Source organism: Echiichthys vipera (genome assembly GCF_963691815.1).
Source record: "Echiichthys vipera genome assembly, chromosome: 14".
Lineage (NCBI taxonomy): Eukaryota > Metazoa > Chordata > Actinopteri > Perciformes > Trachinidae > Echiichthys > Echiichthys vipera.
Genome location: NC_139839.1, coordinates 11096111 through 11115324, shown reverse-complemented (window position 1 = coordinate 11115324; position 19214 = coordinate 11096111). Strand labels below are relative to the sequence as shown.

The window sequence follows — 19214 nt, the reverse complement described above, 5'->3', positions numbered from 1 at the left end:
GCCTGTATAAATTAATAACTTCATATATATATATTGCACCTTTCGACAACAATCACAAAATAAAATCTGCTACATGATACAGAATTGCTTGTTTTATCTGACCAACAGTCTAAAAATCAAAGAAATTCATTTTTCAATTATGTGAATCAAGTATTCACAAGTAAGGAATACTTGACTGAAACCAATAGTTTATTAATTATATATATATAAAATAGATTTTCTGTTTTAGTTCTTAGTTACAGACAAATAGCTTTAGTTGTGTCATGGTTAGTTAGCGTGTCCGTCACTATATTACAGTTTTATTAATGAAAGCTTTGGTGTGACACATCACAAGTTCCGCTGAGATGATTTACGTAAAATATAAAGTTTTTTTTCAATTTAACAGTTGTATTACTTTGACATGTTTGGGAAAGAGTATTGTAGTTTCGTTCCAAGTCAGGAGGAGTGTTCAAATAACATTAAAACTAATCAATGAATTAATAATGCTGAGAACGACCTTGCATTATGATCCAATCTCAGCACACCAGTCATTTTCATATAGTCCCTTACGGAACAGTCCACCAGTAAAAACATACGGTTTCACTTTTAAACAATCTTTAAAATGTTTTAAGATGTATGCGAAGAAAATCTTTAGAGTTTTCAACCACTTCTTCTGTTCCTGTTCCTTTCATTGTTGAATGAGGTCATCTGCCAATCCGTGGCTATTCATCCAGCTCCCATGACTGCTTGATCCGTCTCACTGATTCTCAGTGTGACGCACTAATCACAAAACTGGAAGGCGACTTTTACTGATTTTATTTCTCCTCTTTAAAAGTGTAGACATGACACATGTAGACATGAAACAGCAGGCAGCAGGAAATTTAATTGGTGGACAGAATTAACAAGGAAGTTCCTCGTCACCCATGGTGGAACTGCAATGATACCATGTATTAATACATCTCACAATAATATTGACAGAAAGAATAAACTGGCTGAAAAAAGGCGCAGAATAAGCCTTATTTCAGATCAATAAACCGGATGCTGATTGCGCCTTTAAACAATGAAATATTGTTCATATAATGAACCTCTTGTCACAGTGCTTAGATATGGTTATTTACCTAACTTAACATTCCCAATAGCTGATCTGACAACACAGCCAAAGTGTAGGCATAATGATGTAACTAAGACAGCAGAATTAAAACAATGAATTATGAAACAATCCTGTCTAAGAGCTTTTTCAGAATGTAAAACTCAGGGGAAAACATTTTGACTGGAATGAAATGTTACTGTCTTTTTCATGATGCTACATGTCGCTCGACTTTGGGAGGATATCATCAAAATCACATCTCTGCTAGCAAAAAAAGACATTAATCAAAGCAGGAAATTACCCTAACTTGTAACCTGATTAAATCAATTTAAAAGACATTCAGAAAACATAACAATCATTGTAAAAAAAAAAAAGAAGAGACAAGAATCTAGCTATATGACAGGATGACAAAAGGATATATGGAAAAACATGTTGTCTTTTTCACTGATTACTGAATCAAAAATAATGTACATATAGTGTATGTAGAATGAATAAAGACACGACATCAAACCATTTATACATTGGATCTCTTAGTTTTTTTCCAGGAGCAATAGTTGTGTTTTTCCTACACCGTTGATACTTATCAGTTCTGATATTTCCACCAGCTTTATAATGACGTGATGTCGAAATAAATGTACATGGGGCAGGTGCAGCAGTCTGTGTTGTCTTTGCAATAAGAGAGAGAAAGAGACATGAGACATGAGAAATAATACAGACATATTTAAGTTTGAATTGGATTTGGTTAAAAGCTGTGAATCTCAGAATCTACTGATGCACTGACTGAAGTACGGTACGTAATGGCACAATTTGTAATACTATTCACAGAAAATATCACATCATGAGAAATTAATGTTTTGTTTTTTAAAAATATTTTTGACCAACTGATAAAACTTTTCAAATAGCCAAGTTAACATATCACAAATCTGCAGACTTTCTTTGTGTTTTTTTTACAGCTCCTGTATGCAGCTGCTTGGGCATTTCAGTCTACATACACTAAGACATTGGACAGAGATGCAACACTGTGGTCTCTAAAGTAAACATATTCTCATTTTCCATAATAGGAAACTAAGTTGTAAGCTCATTCAAAAATACCGCACATTTTTTAAGAGTCATCAGTTCCTGAAATAAAGCTGCACCTGCTGACTCCTGCTCTTTGTTGGGGTATCCATTTTTAAATTGAACCAAGTCAGGAGGTCATTACTCAAAGCATATCAATTAAAACAGATCTGTGACTCTATTCATGTATTGTACACTTTCTGGGCAGACATTGAATAGACTCTTATTAAATCAGACAGGGAGGTAAAGGAAGTCCTGGCAGCTCTAATATGAACTAAACAGTACATTTCACAGGACTGCATGCAGTTTTATAACATGGAGTCAGAACAGAGCCGACAGGTTACTGTGCATCAAACATCACCAATAAGCATCATGCAGTGCGGTTTTCTTTTTTAAACATATGCCATGATGCCTTCATATGGTTCAAGACTTACACGTGACCAACATGCAGCAAGTGGAATGCAATGTTTTTCTATTACTGCTGTATATATGGACATAACGTTCATTAGACAGAAACTGTGTCTAATGAACTGTAGACATTGTTGGTACAAGAGACAGATGTAACTTGAACATTAACAGGGTGGCAGAATTAATTTGCATGGTTCTTCCAGAGGCAAACTTTTCCATGTCAGAGGAAACAGACTTTATGGAAATAAAGATCTGAATCAACAGACTGAACAACATGATGGTGATCAGAGGCACGTCAAATCATTTGTCGGCGTCACATAGACATGTAGATTGCAAAGAAAGCGCGAAAGATTTTGCCATGCAACCAATGATTAGTGCAGTTGATAATGACAATGCATCAGGATTAGTTTGAGAAATCTTTCCAAAAGAGCTCTCCTCGTGGGTGATGTACAGTATTTATTCCCAGTAAACAATAGTTCACATCACTCAAAACGATAGTGGTGGCCTGATACTGACGGACCGAGAACCTTCTGCAAGCCACTTCCAGAGAAACTAACAGAACAGCTCATTAATTATAATACATTCATTACCAATTTGAAACTTCCAACAGCAAATGAGATTTGACATTTTTTTCCCTCTATACACCCGATAATGCGTAACGCAAACTGGCTTGCAGAATGTTCTCCACTTTGCATCACACCAACATCTTTGGGGAATAACTGGCTGTCTTATGTGACAACCAGGGACTATGTGTGGTTCACTTACAAGGTAAAGGTTACAGTCAGACCTCTGTGATAGCTTATATATGGTATTAGCGTTGTTCTACTTAAGTATTTCTGAACTATTGCCTTTGGTCTTTACAGTGCCCATGCAGCCACCTTCATCTTCAAGAAAGCTCTTAAGAGACGGGATCAAATAAAGCAAACTTACTTCATTCATACCTAAAAAAAAACAAACAAACAAAACAAAGAGAACAAAACTGGATCAGAACTCTCATTTACAGTATGCATGTATCCTTACGGTGAACATATTAAGACAATGTTCTACTTTATACACATTATATTACAATCATAACTATATGACACTCTTAGAGGAAAGACTGAATGTGTCAAACATAATTTTCATTCCTGAAAATTGTCATTAAGCGCCTGTTCTCACGATACAATCCCCAATACTGAGGGGGGCTTTACTTATTGTACACTTATAAAACAAATGCACAGGGGCGATTGTTTGAAACATTACCAACACATCCTTATGTATAGTAGAAGAACATACACTAACTTCAAGATAAAGAGTTTAACCCCCAACCTCCCTCAGTAACCCTAGTGTCGTACTTTTCCAGGAATGTAGTTACGGTCAATGGTTTCGTCTTGCAGAAACATGTGAAGACAGCGTTCGTTCTGGGCCAAAGGATGACCTGCAATTCTAAAAACATACAGACAGACATACAATAGAGAAAATGTATTTGTTTTAAATGCTTTTCCTGGACGTGAGATGCAACTGTGGATTTGTTAGTTGATGCACAGGCAGGTTAGGTTAAGCCTTCCGTCGGGCTAGACATATCTGGCAACGACTGACTCCAGTGTTTCCTCTAGGATTTGTTTTCAACCGCGGGGGCAGGCCGACAGCACTGAGCTATTGTAAGATATTTTATTGAGTTTATTGATTTTAAGTGAAATTCTCCCTCTGGTAAACAGTTAACTACGTAGTGTGTCTCGAGCTTTCATTAGGAAAAATAAGAACAAAATAAGTGGACTATCTCCGCTTTTGTCTACCTTTGTCCCGGTTGAAGTAGTGAAATAGTTTTCAGTCCGATCCATGGACGTATGAGGTCTAGAAGCAGATCTCTGTGTCGTTGTTTTATAATCCTCATAAGTAAAGAAAGAAGCAATGTGATCGGTTGATGTCTTTATTTGCAGTGTGGTCTGAAAAATCGACTTCGATCCGGAAAAAAACTAAGCTTTTTCAACGTTTAATAATCACGTTCTGTGTGAATATAGTCGTAAAGAAAAACAAAAGCTCGAAGAAACTATACTGACGTGCGAATTAAGCTCATGAAAAAAAAAAAAACAGTGTGTAAAAACTTTACTGGTCTCTTTCCCTGTCTCTCCTCGGAGCGTGTCTCCCTGTTTATAGAGCTCTTTCTAGAGGTCTACACTGATGCGTCTTCCCTGTTGTGTCATGTATATAGAGGAAACCCTGGACTCCTGTGAATAGTGAATTTCAGTTCAGGCCAAAACATTTTGTGGCTAGAAAACTTGCAGGAAACACAATGACAGCTTTGAGACAAAGTTGACAAAATTGAATCATCCCACACAACAAATTCTTGTTCTTTCTCCTTTGTCAGCCAGATTTTAACTCCAAACTCATGTTTTCCACATTCCCACAGTTTTTAAGTGACAAATATGTTTGCGTGATTTATATTTGAAAATGCAAATGAATGTATTTTAATTTAAAAGCTGAACTGGCCCGACCTGTTGATAAACTGCTCCAGGCCCGATCGCCGCTCCTCAATGAAGGCCTCCTCAAAAAGGCCGTCATCTCCGCGGAATGGCAACTGTCTCTTCAGGGCTTTGCCCGGCAGAGATGGTACTACAATCTGAAGGTGTTGGGGGTCAGCACAAATGACAGGAACGATGAGACATATGAAAGTCCACAGTCACTGTGCTGTTAAGTAAAAACCTGCAGACATCTCCATGAATATATTTAAGCTACAGCCAAGTAATTATAACTATTTAGGGGTAGGCGAGTGAACTAATTCGAAACAGTTAATAAGGAGGACCCCACAGAACTTACATGTTCATTTACTATATCAACACAGAGGACTATTATTTCATATTAGTGATTATATTTTTCCACCTGTAACACAAACATTGTCACTTCTCAGTTCATTGTAACTACCGGTTTGCACCAGCCAGCCTGCTTAAAAGATTAGCCTGAAACATTACACCGTTGCTCACTCACCTTACTGTCTCTTTCCAGCTCGTTCTTTAACCACTCAAAGTCACTGTATCTTCTTCTCACACAGGAATCCTTCAGTTTGAAAATGGGAAGGTTTGTCTACACAAGGATGAAAAAAAACCATTCTTGATTAATTACATATAACTGGATTTATACTAAATTTAATCATTTGCACATGGTTGCTTTAGGAAAGTGAGAACAAGGCCTGCTGAACAGTTGGCAACTATGACGACGGCGTGCTGGAGGCATTGTGGAGGTGCCTTGAGTTATACGTATACACACACGAGTATGACAAAACATTGCCACATATGAAAAACATATTGCATAGAACGCTGTTATTTGTATCAGTGAGAAAGGAAGTCTGCATCGATCTGATACCATGTGATTTATCCCTGAAAAGAATCAACTTTAAAGTAGTTTTTTTCATGTTATTTCTACGTCACACTAGATAATAAAATGTACTTCATTCTTTTTTTAAACGCACTGGTATCATACAGTACTCGATACCAGCTGATCCCCACGTCTGGGTATCGAAATCGGTAAACAGGAAAAAATGGGATCAGAACATCTCTAGTTTTATCAACTCAATTCAATTTTAATTTTTTTAACAAAAGTTATCTCAAGACACTTTACATACAGAATAGGTCTAGACCACACTCTATGACTTATTCATGATTTACAGAGACCCAAACATTTCCCCATGGGCATCATCAGCAGAGTAAAATGCATAACAATGCTATGATATGTGAATTAATTTTCCTGATCTGTTAAGTTTAAAGTTTGCAGTTTGATTAAAAAGGCAGTAAGTGGTTCATTCAGTTATGGTAAGTATCTCTCAGTCTTTCAGTGGTTATAACATCGGTGATCCCTTTGCATGACTTTTCCCTGATTCACTGCTGTAGACATTCAGTCTGTAGACAGTGAGCGGGCTGTAAAGAAATATCATTTTCCAGTGAAGGTTTGCGTCTTTTAAGTAGATTGATATCGTTTGTTTAGGTTCGTCTGTGACTGAAAGAGAGCACTATTTGCATAAGAAAACAACTGGTTAACTACCTACACGTCTGATCAAATAAATCATCACACAGGGTAACGCACCTGCACAAATATATGAATGTTGCGTTGAAAAAAAGGCATTGTAGGGGCGAAACAGTAACTTCTATACATTGTGATCTTCAAACTCTCCTGGGAGAAAGCTACATAAATGTGTAGTCAAGATTTGTAAGTTACAATTACGCAATTGTAATGTTGGCATCACTTCCTTAAAATGTTTTCTTTAGAAATTAGCAGTGTAAGTGATTTTCTGTAACTCACTCCCACAAGCTCAACTGCCTCTCTACCAGACGAGGAACTTCAACTTAATGTTACTCCTCTACTACTACTCTAACCCCCTTAAAATCCATTATCACTTTTATTCATATCATTCTAGTTTATTAACTGCCATAACTTGTTAGTCACATTCTTATAGAGAATATGACTAACATTACAGTTCATGTTAATTCTGTGGTTGCTTGCATCCCTGTGTGTGTGTGTCTGCGTGTTTATCTGATCTGTCCTTCTGTCTGTACCCCCCCCCTCCCCCCAACCTGTCAAGACAGATGGCCGTCTGACAGAGCTGGGTCTGTTCGACGTTCCTGCCTGTTGAAAGGAAGGTTACTCTTGCCACTGTGTGCACAAGATTGCTGGATAAATACTTTATATAGATCTAATTATTATTAGAGATATTGCAACCTGCTGCTGCTCATGGATGAATTGTTGGGTCTCTGTAAATCATAAACTAGTCATAGAGTGTGGTCTAAACCTACTTTATATGTAAAGTGTCTTATGAGAACTTTTGTTATGATTTGGCACTATGAATACAATTGAACTGAAATGAATTGCTCCTCTCACTACAACAACCAACTATTGTTTGCATTCATCTTATATCATAAGGATAATAACACACGATACATTCAAATGAATTTGAGAAACACCTTCTACAGCGTATCATTTACAGATTTTCAACAGTCCTCCTTTAGCTAGGTTCAATAATGTAAAGGTATAATAACCATAGATGGTAGGTATTAACACTCTTCTCATACGTTTACCTTTGTTAACGTTGACGTTAAACAGACCCTCATATTATATGTTTAAGATTCAGATTTTAAACCATATTGACCATTATGGAAAACTTTGAACTAAAAAAAAGAATAAATTGGCAAAAATATGTGATTATTTAGGCATTTTTAAATTGAGTCCCTTGACGTTGGTTTAGCAGACCACATACATTTTTGTTTCTGTTATTCTTCATTCCTTTATCTATGCGTTATTTTGCTGTCCTTGTACATTTTAATGTATATTTATATTGATTGTACATATATAAATACATGTTTGGTATTGTGCATAACTCTGGAACATGTAAGAAAAGTAATGTTTACATTTAATCTTTTCAATAAAATAACAAAAAACTTGACGTTAAACATTTAGATACGTAGACAATGTTATTTAGTCCGTAATTCTGTCTTGACAGCTAAAATGCAAGTAGCATTTAGCTTCACGATGCTATACCCGTAGTCTCGCTAAAGAACTAGCACAACAAGCAGCATCTGACAGGCCTCTGACGATCCCCGGGGCTCGATTTTTACTGGAGCGCCATCTTGACCTACTCAAGGCGGCTAATGTCAACGTCACAGCCGCGTCCCTGTGTTGACATCACAGCGGCTAAACATGCTATCTGTGCTTAGCAACAGCCCTGTAATTACCAGTTAGCTTAGCCCATGATTCGAGCACCTTACCCGCATTCGGACTTCGTAGTTTGTGTAACGGGTCCGTCCAACTCCGACGACTTGTGGGTCATAAACGTCTATCTCTAGAAAATTGCTGGGGGGGCCGTAAGCATCCGTCAGGTCCTGGGGTTTGGAATGCAACCGGCGAGTGTCGGCCACCGCAGGGTCTGTCATTTTGTCGGGTTGTATTTTTTTGGACGACCAAACGGCGAAACAAACCTACTAAATGCACAGTAAAATCTTAAATCTCATCTGAAGACATCAATTGATTGCGATAGCTGATGGGTTCAGCTAGGGAAGTAGCTGACTTGTATGTCTCTTCTTGTTGCGGGGGCCGGCCGCCCTGTGCGCCCTACCCTTCTTGAATCTGAAAAATGCGTTGACTCAGTTCCGTACTGTGTGGGAAACTGCACTCCCTCTAATGGACAGGGAGATCATACAACAGTTGGACAGTGCACATTGAACTAGGTTGCCCTAATACCAGTAAATGCAATAATGTCATATGGCTTTAGACATGAATTATAGCCCATTTATTAATCAAGAACAGGCCATGGCATACTTTATGTTTTGGATGTAAGACACAAACACAAACATACAAGTAGGTTGCAAAACATCTACCCCGGGCAAATTAAACTAGGTTGCCATAATACTGGGTTTTTTAGGCCGAGGACCCCTTTGCAGGGAGTCCCTACTACAAATATTGTACTAATATTAAGGTCTGAGACACCACTTATCTCCAATTTACAATGCTGCCCTTTCATCCCTTCCCAGGAGATCCAACAATCTTACCTCAAAGAACAACTTTTCACAAATGGCCTCCTGTGACTCCAACGACGGTTGTTTAGACTCAATAGAGCATTAACGAAGTAGAAACCAACGTCCCACCAATGACTGTCACTCTAATGACGGTCGTTGGCACTTGGAGCACAAAGGTTCCAGTGACATCATCGGCCTTGTGAGAGGTTAAACACCTGGACCTCCACACCAGTTAGCTGGTCCAGTCCCGGCCTGGTCCTGGTCCTGGTCCAGTCCCAGCCTGGTCAGTTGCGTACATGAACTGATGAAGCCTCTTGGATGAGAGATGAAACGTCTTCCTAGACAAATAACCAAGTCCAGTTGCTTTTGACTGAAATTGCTTTGAGGATTGTATTAACCTGAGTCGCATAATAAATTTGGCCTAACAGCTAGGGCGGATTAAAGCCTTTACACACAACTTAAGATATAAAAATGATTTTGAATGAATTTTTAACATATTCATATATTTATACATCATATGTAAATGTTAAACATACATTTGGAAGGCACATTGGATCCTTAGTGGCTACCTTGCCTAAAAGCCAGAAAGCCTATTATCAAGGTTGTGTAAATGTATTTATTTTTTTACAAATGCATCTTTGATGATACTAATATGTTGCATTCATGTTAATGTATATTTTCAGACATGTTTTTGAAAAAAACAAAAACAAAATGTTCGAAAGTGTATCAAACAATTCGGCAGACCCCATGTTGAAGAGCTCTGCCCTTATATAATTTATGCAATAATGTCCCAGAACTTTACACATGAAGTCAATTTATTTATCAAACACAGGCCAAGATAGACAGTATATATCCTGGATGTAGGACACAGACACTAAAATAAGTTGCACAACGTCCAACCACATTGGAAAAGTACATTCAAATATATTAGATAGGCAAAAAATATAGGAAAACAATAGAAAATATGAAGCTGTGTTGAAACTACTGTTACAATATTAGCCTGATATACAAATATGCGACCATATCGTCTCATTATTGTGATGTTGTAGTAAAACTTTCTAATGAGGCTCCATTTATTGCAGGGTTTATAAGTAGTAGTCTAACTAATGGCTTTATTAAAGCATAATGAATCTAATGTTTTATAGATATAAGAACACATCTACGATTGTCAGTTTCTGAAAACTCACTTTGATTGGCATTTATCCTTTCTGTTTGGCAATAATGTAGTTATAATATAATAAACCATTTATATATGCTAATGATTTACTTTCTGATAACCCATCAAGTATGTATTATAAATGTTTATAAGTCATGAAGAAAGTTCATTTATTTATTAATTTATTTTAGAATAATCCATCCAACAATGTGACACAGTTAAATACAGACTGTGTGTCATGTTGGAGGAGCTCAAATTATTTATTTAGACTTAACAACCCCAAAGTTGAAGATGTATCATTAGTAACTGATGATTTTTAACCATGAATAAAGCCAAAAGTTCATACGTTAAAACTTATAAACCTTTTATAAAGGGTGCCTTATTAGAAGGTGGTCATTTCACTGGGTGAGTGAGCAAACAATGAACGCTTCTTGACTGCTATATATATATATATATATATATATACTAGTATGTATATAGTAGTATAGTAGTAGTATAACAATCCTCATATCTCAATAATGTCACATGACCAATAATGTATTTTGCCCAAAATATTGGGGTATCACATTCTATCAATACGACTCTGAAACTAAGACTCCTTTTGTTATAAAAATGTTACAAACAGACACGAAACGAAAAATGCAGCGAACCATTTGAGTAATAAGTTGAAATAAACTTTCAATCCACAATTGAAATTTTGCTGATATAGTCAAACAGAGTCAAGGTCAAATATTTAACCTTTTGTCTGTAAAGCTGATATTATATCCCTTGTGCAGTAAATGAGTATTTTGTGATATATGCATATAGATGTGCTGCATTACATAATGTCTTACCAAAGGTACAATATATGACACAATATACACATATTTCAAAAGGCATCAAAACATATGGCAACACTCAACTTAGGCACAAGAATAAAACGTCAAAGTTGTACAAAAAATCTGACTGACGCAAAAATGAAGAGGTCAGTGAATTTACTACTTTATCACACTGTAAGCGTCCTGAAGAATGAAGTCCTGCTTTGCTGATATAGATTCTCATTCAGTATTTTAGAGTACCTTTTCCTCCTGCTCTGCTGAAGTTACATTCATGTTGTCAATGGCAGAATGATGAAGCTCAGCCGTGTGAAATACTATCGAACAATACACATTATGTTTCAGGAATAGACAGTTCTGACCCATAATCTAACTTAGAGGAAGTGGACGTTTTAAAAGTCCTTTTTCTGATATGTTAGGGGAACTTCAATTTGTTCTCCTAGTTAAGTGAAATATACAGACCACGGACAGAGAAAGAGAAAACTACAGTAAAGTGTTGCAGTACATATTACCACCTCAAAGTGCTTGACAAGTAGGGTTGACAGGTTGCAAAGGGGCAGAAAATTATTGGTAAATTTCCGGGAAACTTTCCATGGGAAGTTACGCTGGGGAATTTTGGAAATATTCAGAAATTGTATGTGTGGCTTCAATAGTCTTGTGCTCTGGCTTCAATAGTCCAGGGTTATGGATATCATGTGTGCATGTGATGGAGGAATGCACAGTGCATGTAGTAGGGGGTGTGGCCTCAATACCCCTGCAGTAAGCAGTGTGCTCATGCATGTGATTGAGCATAAATATTCTCAAGTGGACTTCTCTGTACACTCTCTGAAATCTGGTTGTTTTAGTCAAGATCATGGCAAAATATATTTTCCCTAACTATATTTAAAATCCCTGTTGAGGTCCAACCTTCAGTTTTGTAAATTCCAGGTTTATTCCTGTTAATTCCCATAAAATCCCATTAATTCCCATGGAATGTTTCCAACTTTAAAAATTCCCTGAATTTTGCAACCCTAGTGATGAGTATTTTATATAGCACAAAGCATGTTTTCAAGAGTAACTAACTACATGTCACTAATGAAAAGTCATATAAAACCGAAATGGTTCAAGTTTCATTATTTGACAGGATCAGACATTTTAAAGAGAATTTTTAACCTGTAACTGCTGCATCAAGTTGTTGGTATTTTTGAAATTTTAATTTTCCTCCCACAGTCCAAAGACATGCACGTGTTAGGTTAATTGATGACTCTAAAATTGCCCGTAGGTGTGAATGGTTGTCTGTCTCTGTTCATCTCTATGTGCCCTGTGATAGACTGGCGTCCTGTCCAGGGTGTACCCCGCCTCACGCCCGATGTCAGCTGGGATGGGCTCCAGCCAGCCACGACCCAACAGGGACAAGCGGTTAAAGATGAATTAATGAATGAATAATTGAACAGGTTTCTTCTCATAAGGGGAACCCCACATCATTTATCAATTTTTGGTCATGCAGGAGATGTGTCACTTTAAGAACATCCTGAGATAGGTTTAAGAATGTCCTGAGATAACTTTTGTTATGATTTGGCACTATACATAAAATTGAACTGAATTGAATTGAAAATCAAATTGAACATCTGGACTGTATAGTTTTGGGAGACCCAATCGTGACTGAGATGCCTCCTCAACAGAAACCTGCTTCTCCTCCTCACATGAGACTAGAACTGTGGGGTTGAAGAGGAGCAGGGGGTAGATAGGTCCAATTCGTTCACAGGGATGGAGACGGAGCAGTCGGTTTGGTCGGTAGTGACAGAGCAGGAGGAGGAGCAGGAGGAGCTCTCGCTGTCGGAGCTGGGGACATGGCAGTACTCACGAACAGTACAGGGACGCTCATTGTAGTTTAAACTCTCTTTCAGGCCTTTGGGGAATTGAAACCAATCCTTTGAAAAAAGAAAAACATGCATGACTTAGTTTGTTTTCACCTAACGCCATGGTACATTTCTTTCATTGACACTGCAGTAGTTATGGTGTGTAGTTTTATCAGCTGCCATATAAAAGATTAGGTTTCAACACTAATCTTTTGTGTGGCAGCGGAAGAGAGCTCAGAACGCTACTGACCTCAATGTTGTGAAGTTTCGGGGACGGCTTGGGAACCATGGGGATGAAGATGATTCTGATTCTGTAGAAGAGGTAGGCACAGTTTACTCTCACGTGATCATATCAACATCTTCATCTACATTCATTTTGTTCTGTAGATCTTTAGCACTGTAGTTAAGGGAAGTTAGGGATATTCTACTTTTTTGGTTGCGTGAATACAAAAATATTGCCTGTAAAACGATTACTTGAATGACCACTTACATTTACTGCTGCTTTAAACAATTGACATTTTTATGGCATAATACTAACAACTGATAACAGTTTGATTAGGTAAATATTGTTGTCCTTAGAAATTCAAAGGGAAAACTGAGGATATGAGTACTCATTGCTGGTACTCTGTGGCTACAGTATAAGAAACAAGCATTTATACTCATGACTCATGACCCACCTTTCATGGTGCAGCAACAACATGACCAGTATGATGAGGATGAAAGCACCCACCACACACAGCACTGGGGTCCACACAGACATCAGACTGTTGAGAGTTTCTGTGAGGGGGAGAGAGAAAGATGTCTTTATAGTTTCATAATCTTATAGCGTTTAATGTGCACATGCAGTTCAGCAGTTGCAGATAAAACAACCTTTAATGTTCAATCATGTGTGCGTTGGTGGTAGAAATCTTTGATGGAAATTCATAGAAGCTTTGCCAAATAACTTGCACATATTTAAATGTTTGTAAGTCAGGTTTTTAGTCCCCTATTGCCCACACAGGCCATCATATACTGTTTACGGGATTATTATTACTGTCTCCTCAATTAAAGTTCTGGCTTCCAAAAACTCATTTACCAGTCTGGGAAGAACAAAAGAAGAATGTAGACCTGTAAAAATACTACATATTATTGTCAAAATATCAATTCAACATATTGGAATTCATCCAAAGTTCTTAAAAGGATAGTTTCAGAATCTCTGAAGTGTGGTTGTATGAGCTACTTATCCATAGCCAGTGTGTTATCTACAGTAGTAGTAGTATTATCATACAACCGCATTTAAAAAAAAAACCTGAACTATCCCTTTACTAGTTTCTTGCCCATTTATCAGATAATGCCAATTTTTGAAGACTATGGGAGTTCCACGTGTGCTCGAAGACCTTAGAGTCTAGCTTTCCAGTCATGGAAAAACCTAGAAATGGATTAAAATGACCAAATATTCAGGAAACAATCTATGTTGGCCTACCAGTAAATTGTATGATTTATGTTTGTGAGCAAGTGCTGTCTTGATTTTTAAGAAAAACTACTAGAAATGTCCTGGAAAAGTGTTTCTTAAAAAGAGTGTGAACTATACATAGAGTCGAGACGAATCGGGTCAAATTTCCCACATACTGGTTCTGTATCTGAGACTTCTTTAGTAGGTTATGTTGCAGTTTCTATTGGTTACCACTAGAAGTCAGTGATAATTGCATTCTTTCTGTACAAACTGTGAGTTACTGTATATGCTTTTTTCAGAGCGAACAGTTCACAATGTTACCTGTGCTGTTGTTGGATCCCCAGACAACAGGCTCACTCCAGTCACTCCAGAATAAAGACTTTCCACAGGAGTCCCCCAATCTGCTCCGCACCTGCAGCTCATACAGGGAACTGCTGGAGGGCAAGTTGATGCAGTAATTCTGTATCCCAATACTGACTGAAGAAGTCTGCGGAGAGTAAGATGGAGTTGAGAAAGCAGACGGGTGCTAACTGAAGACAAAAAAAGATGAGAAAACAAAGAATGAAAAAGAAGGATGAGTGATGTATTCAAACTGCCTACCGCCCACTTCCCGTCGTTTATCCTGTAGCGAACTTCACTTTCCACACAATTCACAGCAATCTGGGTCCAGTTGAGCCACAGGTTGGCGTCAGATCCATACTGGATAGTCAGGTTGGTTGGTGGATTCAACTTGACTGTAGATATATGATGTGATGACAAGGTATTAAGGCCGACATTACTCATTGTAATACTTTGTCCTGTTTAAGTGATGCTGCACCACAAATCGGTGCCTCGTTAATTGGTTTGCTATTTTGAAAAGTACCTTCCAATGTAATTTTGCACGTTTGCAGTAAATAAGGGTACCTTTTTTTTTAAGAGAATGGTTCATCTGAGAACTCTGGTTCTCATGTTCCAGTTTGGTGTGAAATGTAGAGAACCTGTCGAGTGTGTTCTTATAGGGCTGATTACATCCAGTGCTCGTGTTGTTCTCTGACAGATAGGTGGGACACTCAGTGACGTTATCATTGTGGAACCTGTAAAGAAATCAGTATTTAGACATTCACATACGAAGCACAATGTGGTGGTGGTGATGCTTTTCTCTCTTTCCATGTATCATACGTCTAAGAGTTACAGAGAGTCTATGCTCTGAAGTTCTCACGCGGTGTGAAGAATCACAAACATATTGCTCCACTTCTGTTATGAGCAGAAGTCCCATCAGAGACAAGGTCAGGTCTACCACAAGTTCATTCTGTTTATAAGAAAAAGCAATGTGCTGTTCTGTTTAAACAAGTTACGTTTTTTATATTTCATTTGTGTGGAATCATATTGAATTAACAACAATACAGTTATCATATACAGTATATACCTGTATATATATAACAGGACAAAACAATATGAAACTGACTGAAATGGGTAAAAAAATGATTAAATGGATTCACTTCCACACTGACAACTGCAAACCATTATCACGTATTGTGATTGATTATCATTTTAAGATCATTAAAACATCCTTTTCTCATCTCAAGATTAATCGCAAAAGTCAGACCTTTTTTTTTCTTTTTTAACTCAGAAAGATGCTAAAAATAACTCAGGCTATGATAACTTTTAAAATTTTAAAACAAGCCCTTTTTACTGGATTATCTGAAAAGTCTATAAGAACTTTATATCTAGTCTTAACTAAATCAAGGACAATTAATCACATTGTATGACTGCTTAAGTCTGCTAAACCTTTGCACTTTTAACGTCCGCACTGTTTTTATTATTGTTTCTCTTTGTCTTTCTGTAATGCATTTTAATTCATGACATGTTGTGCTGTGAAGCACTTTGAGTCTGCCTTGTGTATGAAAAGTGCTATACAAATATCCTCAAAGCAATTTCAGTCAAAAACAACTGGACTGGTTGTTTGTCTAGGAAGACGTTTCACCTCTCATCCAAGAGGCTTCATCAGTTCATGTACGCATCTGACCAGGCTGGGACTGGTCCAACTGACCAGGCTGACCAGTCCCAGCCTGGTCAGCCTGGTCAGATGCGTACATGAACTGATGAAGCCTCTTGGATGAGAGGTGAAACGTCTTCCTAGACAAACAACCAGTCCAGTTGTTTCTGACTGAAATTGCTTTGAGGATAACGACGACCTGGACGAATGAGAACATTCACAGGCTATACAAATAAAGTTGCCTTGCCTTGCCTTGCCTTAAGACACTGCACTGGCTACCTGTATCTTTTATTTAATTTAATTTCTTTTAAAGTTCTTTTACTTGTTTCTAAAGCATTAAATGGACACTCTCCAACAAACACCAGAGACTTTCTTTCTTTTTAGACGGATAAAGTCCTCAACTGCCTTTCTTCTAATTGTTCCTTATGTGTCAAATAAAACTACGTACGTTTAACACCTTACCTCTAGCTATCAGAACGGAAAGCTCTCTCTGAAATTTGAACTGAGTATAACTGAGTCATGTTTTAGCCTTAGTTTTAATCATTGGTTTTTACATTCTTTTTTAACACTTCTTTTGGCTTTTATTTGTAAATTTCTAACTATTTTATTGTCATTTTTAGTCTTGCATAATTCTATAATTTTGTTGTTGTCTGTATTATTTAGGTTTTGCTCTGTGAAGCACTTTGGGCTGAATGTTCGTATGAAAGGTGTTATATAAGTTTGAGTTTGTCAGAGCCACTGTGCAAAATTACGAACCAGCCGTAGAAGGTGTAATTGACTTCTGGAGCCCCCTGCTTATTCCAGGAACAGTGAACATATTTCAGATGCACCACCAAACAGTCCACATCTGTCAGAGACACAAGAGGGTTGAGACCAGCAGAGTAGTTTCATGTAAGAAATAAACCACATATCATTTAGCTTACACGTATATAGACCAACTTCATTGAAGATTAATGATAATTGATGATAATAGCAATCCACACACACACACACACACACGCACACACGCACACACACAATGAGGAAATGGCAGCAAAATGACATCAAAGGGAATTTACACAAAACGCACATAATGAAGGAAGTAAGGATTTACCATAAACTCAGTTTAATTCAATTTGATACTTACAAGTGATCGCTTATTTACACCATTAAGGCCTTATCATATTTCACAGCACCTTTTCTAATCTTGATTTTATTTTTTAGTAAAGTTATCAAAAACATAGTAAAAATCACTCTTACATTGTAAAGCTTTTAACGTATACTAATATCTTTAACGAACACAATAGATATTCAAATGAAAATAAAAGCATCTTCACGTCATCATAGCCAAATGTAAAACAATATAATTAGATCTGACAAAAGCCCTTAAGGAAAGTCAGTAACTGTCACATCCAAATAGTCTAATTCAGAATTCATCTCTATTTACACGATCATTTGAAATGTTCTTACCAGGTGGTTCGTTGGCAAACACATGTCCTGTCAGAAAAAGGAACAGAAGCAGTCTCGTCGGCATCGTGGCGCACTGAAACAGGATACATCAACGCAGGCCTACTTCTATATCTCGGTAGCGACGTATCACATATTTAACTTCTGTTTGCCACTCCTGAACTGACTCTTGTTGGTTTCGTTTCCTGTCAGAAACTAAGCTGACATGTCTGCAGTAAGGCCTCCTGCTGTATGACAGTCATGTAAAAAACACACACAGAGAACATTTGGAAAACATTTCAGAACTGAATCTACTGTATGTGAAAGCATAGACTATGCTGTACTGTTATTTGGTCATCATTCCCCTTTTCAACAATAATATAAGTTTGTTAACTTCCAAAAAAAATGTTTGTTTTCGGAAATGATATCCATTCTGTTAAAATGCAAATGCATGCAGTGGCAGTTTGTTAAAGGTTGAAAATAATAATTGCAATGACACAGACTCATAAAACTTAGAACATAATTGTGTAATTTTTGGTTACTTATTACAATTTTTCAAGATTGTCTCCAATACAAATCTGCTCTTCTGACATAAAAGTAACTGTTTAACTGGTCAAACACGTGTTATTTTCAGTTTCTGCCCTGCAGTTGCTAAATGTGCCAAGTCTGTGTGACACAGGACAATCTGGATTGTAAAGGTTTGGGATATCCAGCTCTTTTTGAGATGCCTCCTTTAAAGAAACCTGCTGTCTCTCAGATAAAACAAGAATGGTGAAAGTGGAAGAGGATAAACACATCTGTTTAGCACATTTAGCTTGAACTTCATTAAATGTCAGTTAATAAAGTATTCAGTACAAAATATGCAATGAACTTAATTAAAATGAGTTACATTTACAGCATGTCTGTGTGTTTTCATGTTTCCCTTTCTAACAAGGGAAATTTAGAGCTAAAACATACTTTGTGCATGACAGGTTCATATCACACCAGAGATATGTCGCTTTTAGCGTGTGCTGCAAAGCTGAATTTTGTGGGTTTTGTTTCCTGTCAAAGGAAACGGTTTTAAGAAAAACACAGATTGAGAAGATACATCTTAAGTGTGTACAAAAGACAGACGAATTATTAAAGTTTCACTATCGAATAATGAAAGACATACCTATATTTTAGTAACCTGTATTAGGTGCACATTTACATTGTGTTTGATATATGTAATATTTTGCCAAATACCAGTATTATGCATATATTTGTGACCAACTTTAAACTTTCCATTTGATCTGTGATGTCAGACGACAATCGGGTCATCTCAGCTCATTTTACCGCACAGGGTTTTTGTGCGTACAAGGATGCAAATTATAATTATCTTATTGCTCTTTTTTAAACATTGAAAATGCAGAAACATTTTTGCTGATCTCTGAGAGGGGTCTATGTGTATTCATCAGTTTTGAAAATAAAGTCAAATGAAATAATAAAAGATAATGAGAAATATAGACATGCTTGAATAATACTTTCAGAAAAGCAAATTATATGCAGTAATTGATATTGCATCAGAGGTTCTTAAAAAGCCCCA

The 19214-nt window shown here is 37.1% G+C and overlaps 2 protein-coding genes across 3 annotated transcripts; both read right to left on the bottom strand.

Moving 5' to 3' along the window:
• Window positions 1-842: 842 nt before the first annotated feature.
• LOC310956252 (sorting nexin-12) lies at window positions 843-8608 on the bottom strand (the record flags this gene model as incomplete). 2 transcript variants are annotated; one of them, XM_083926429.1, is made up of 5 exons in its annotated part: window positions 8263-8608; window positions 5495-5590; window positions 5005-5129; window positions 3865-3955; window positions 843-1732 (listed from the first exon to the last, which is right to left on the bottom strand). In XM_083926429.1, the coding sequence occupies exons 1-5, from the start codon at window positions 8425-8427 to the stop codon at window positions 1523-1525; spliced, it is 687 nt and encodes a 228-aa protein (XP_083782555.1). In that variant the 5' UTR covers window positions 8428-8608. The 2 variants fall into 2 exon arrangements, with proteins under 2 accessions (XP_083782555.1, XP_083782554.1); XM_083926428.1 differs by lacking the exon at window positions 843-1732 and having other exon boundaries at window positions 3853-3955.
• A 1267-nt stretch (window positions 8609-9875) lies between these two features.
• LOC310956711 (cytokine receptor common subunit gamma-like) lies at window positions 9876-17808 on the bottom strand. The gene is made up of 8 exons (XM_083927049.1): window positions 17675-17808; window positions 16982-17072; window positions 15154-15323; window positions 14851-14984; window positions 14572-14737; window positions 13496-13595; window positions 13069-13129; window positions 9876-12890 (listed from the first exon to the last, which is right to left on the bottom strand). The coding sequence occupies exons 1-8, from the start codon at window positions 17736-17738 to the stop codon at window positions 12669-12671; spliced, it is 1008 nt and encodes a 335-aa protein (XP_083783175.1). The 5' UTR covers window positions 17739-17808; the 3' UTR covers window positions 9876-12668.
• Window positions 17809-19214: the final 1406 nt, after the last annotated feature.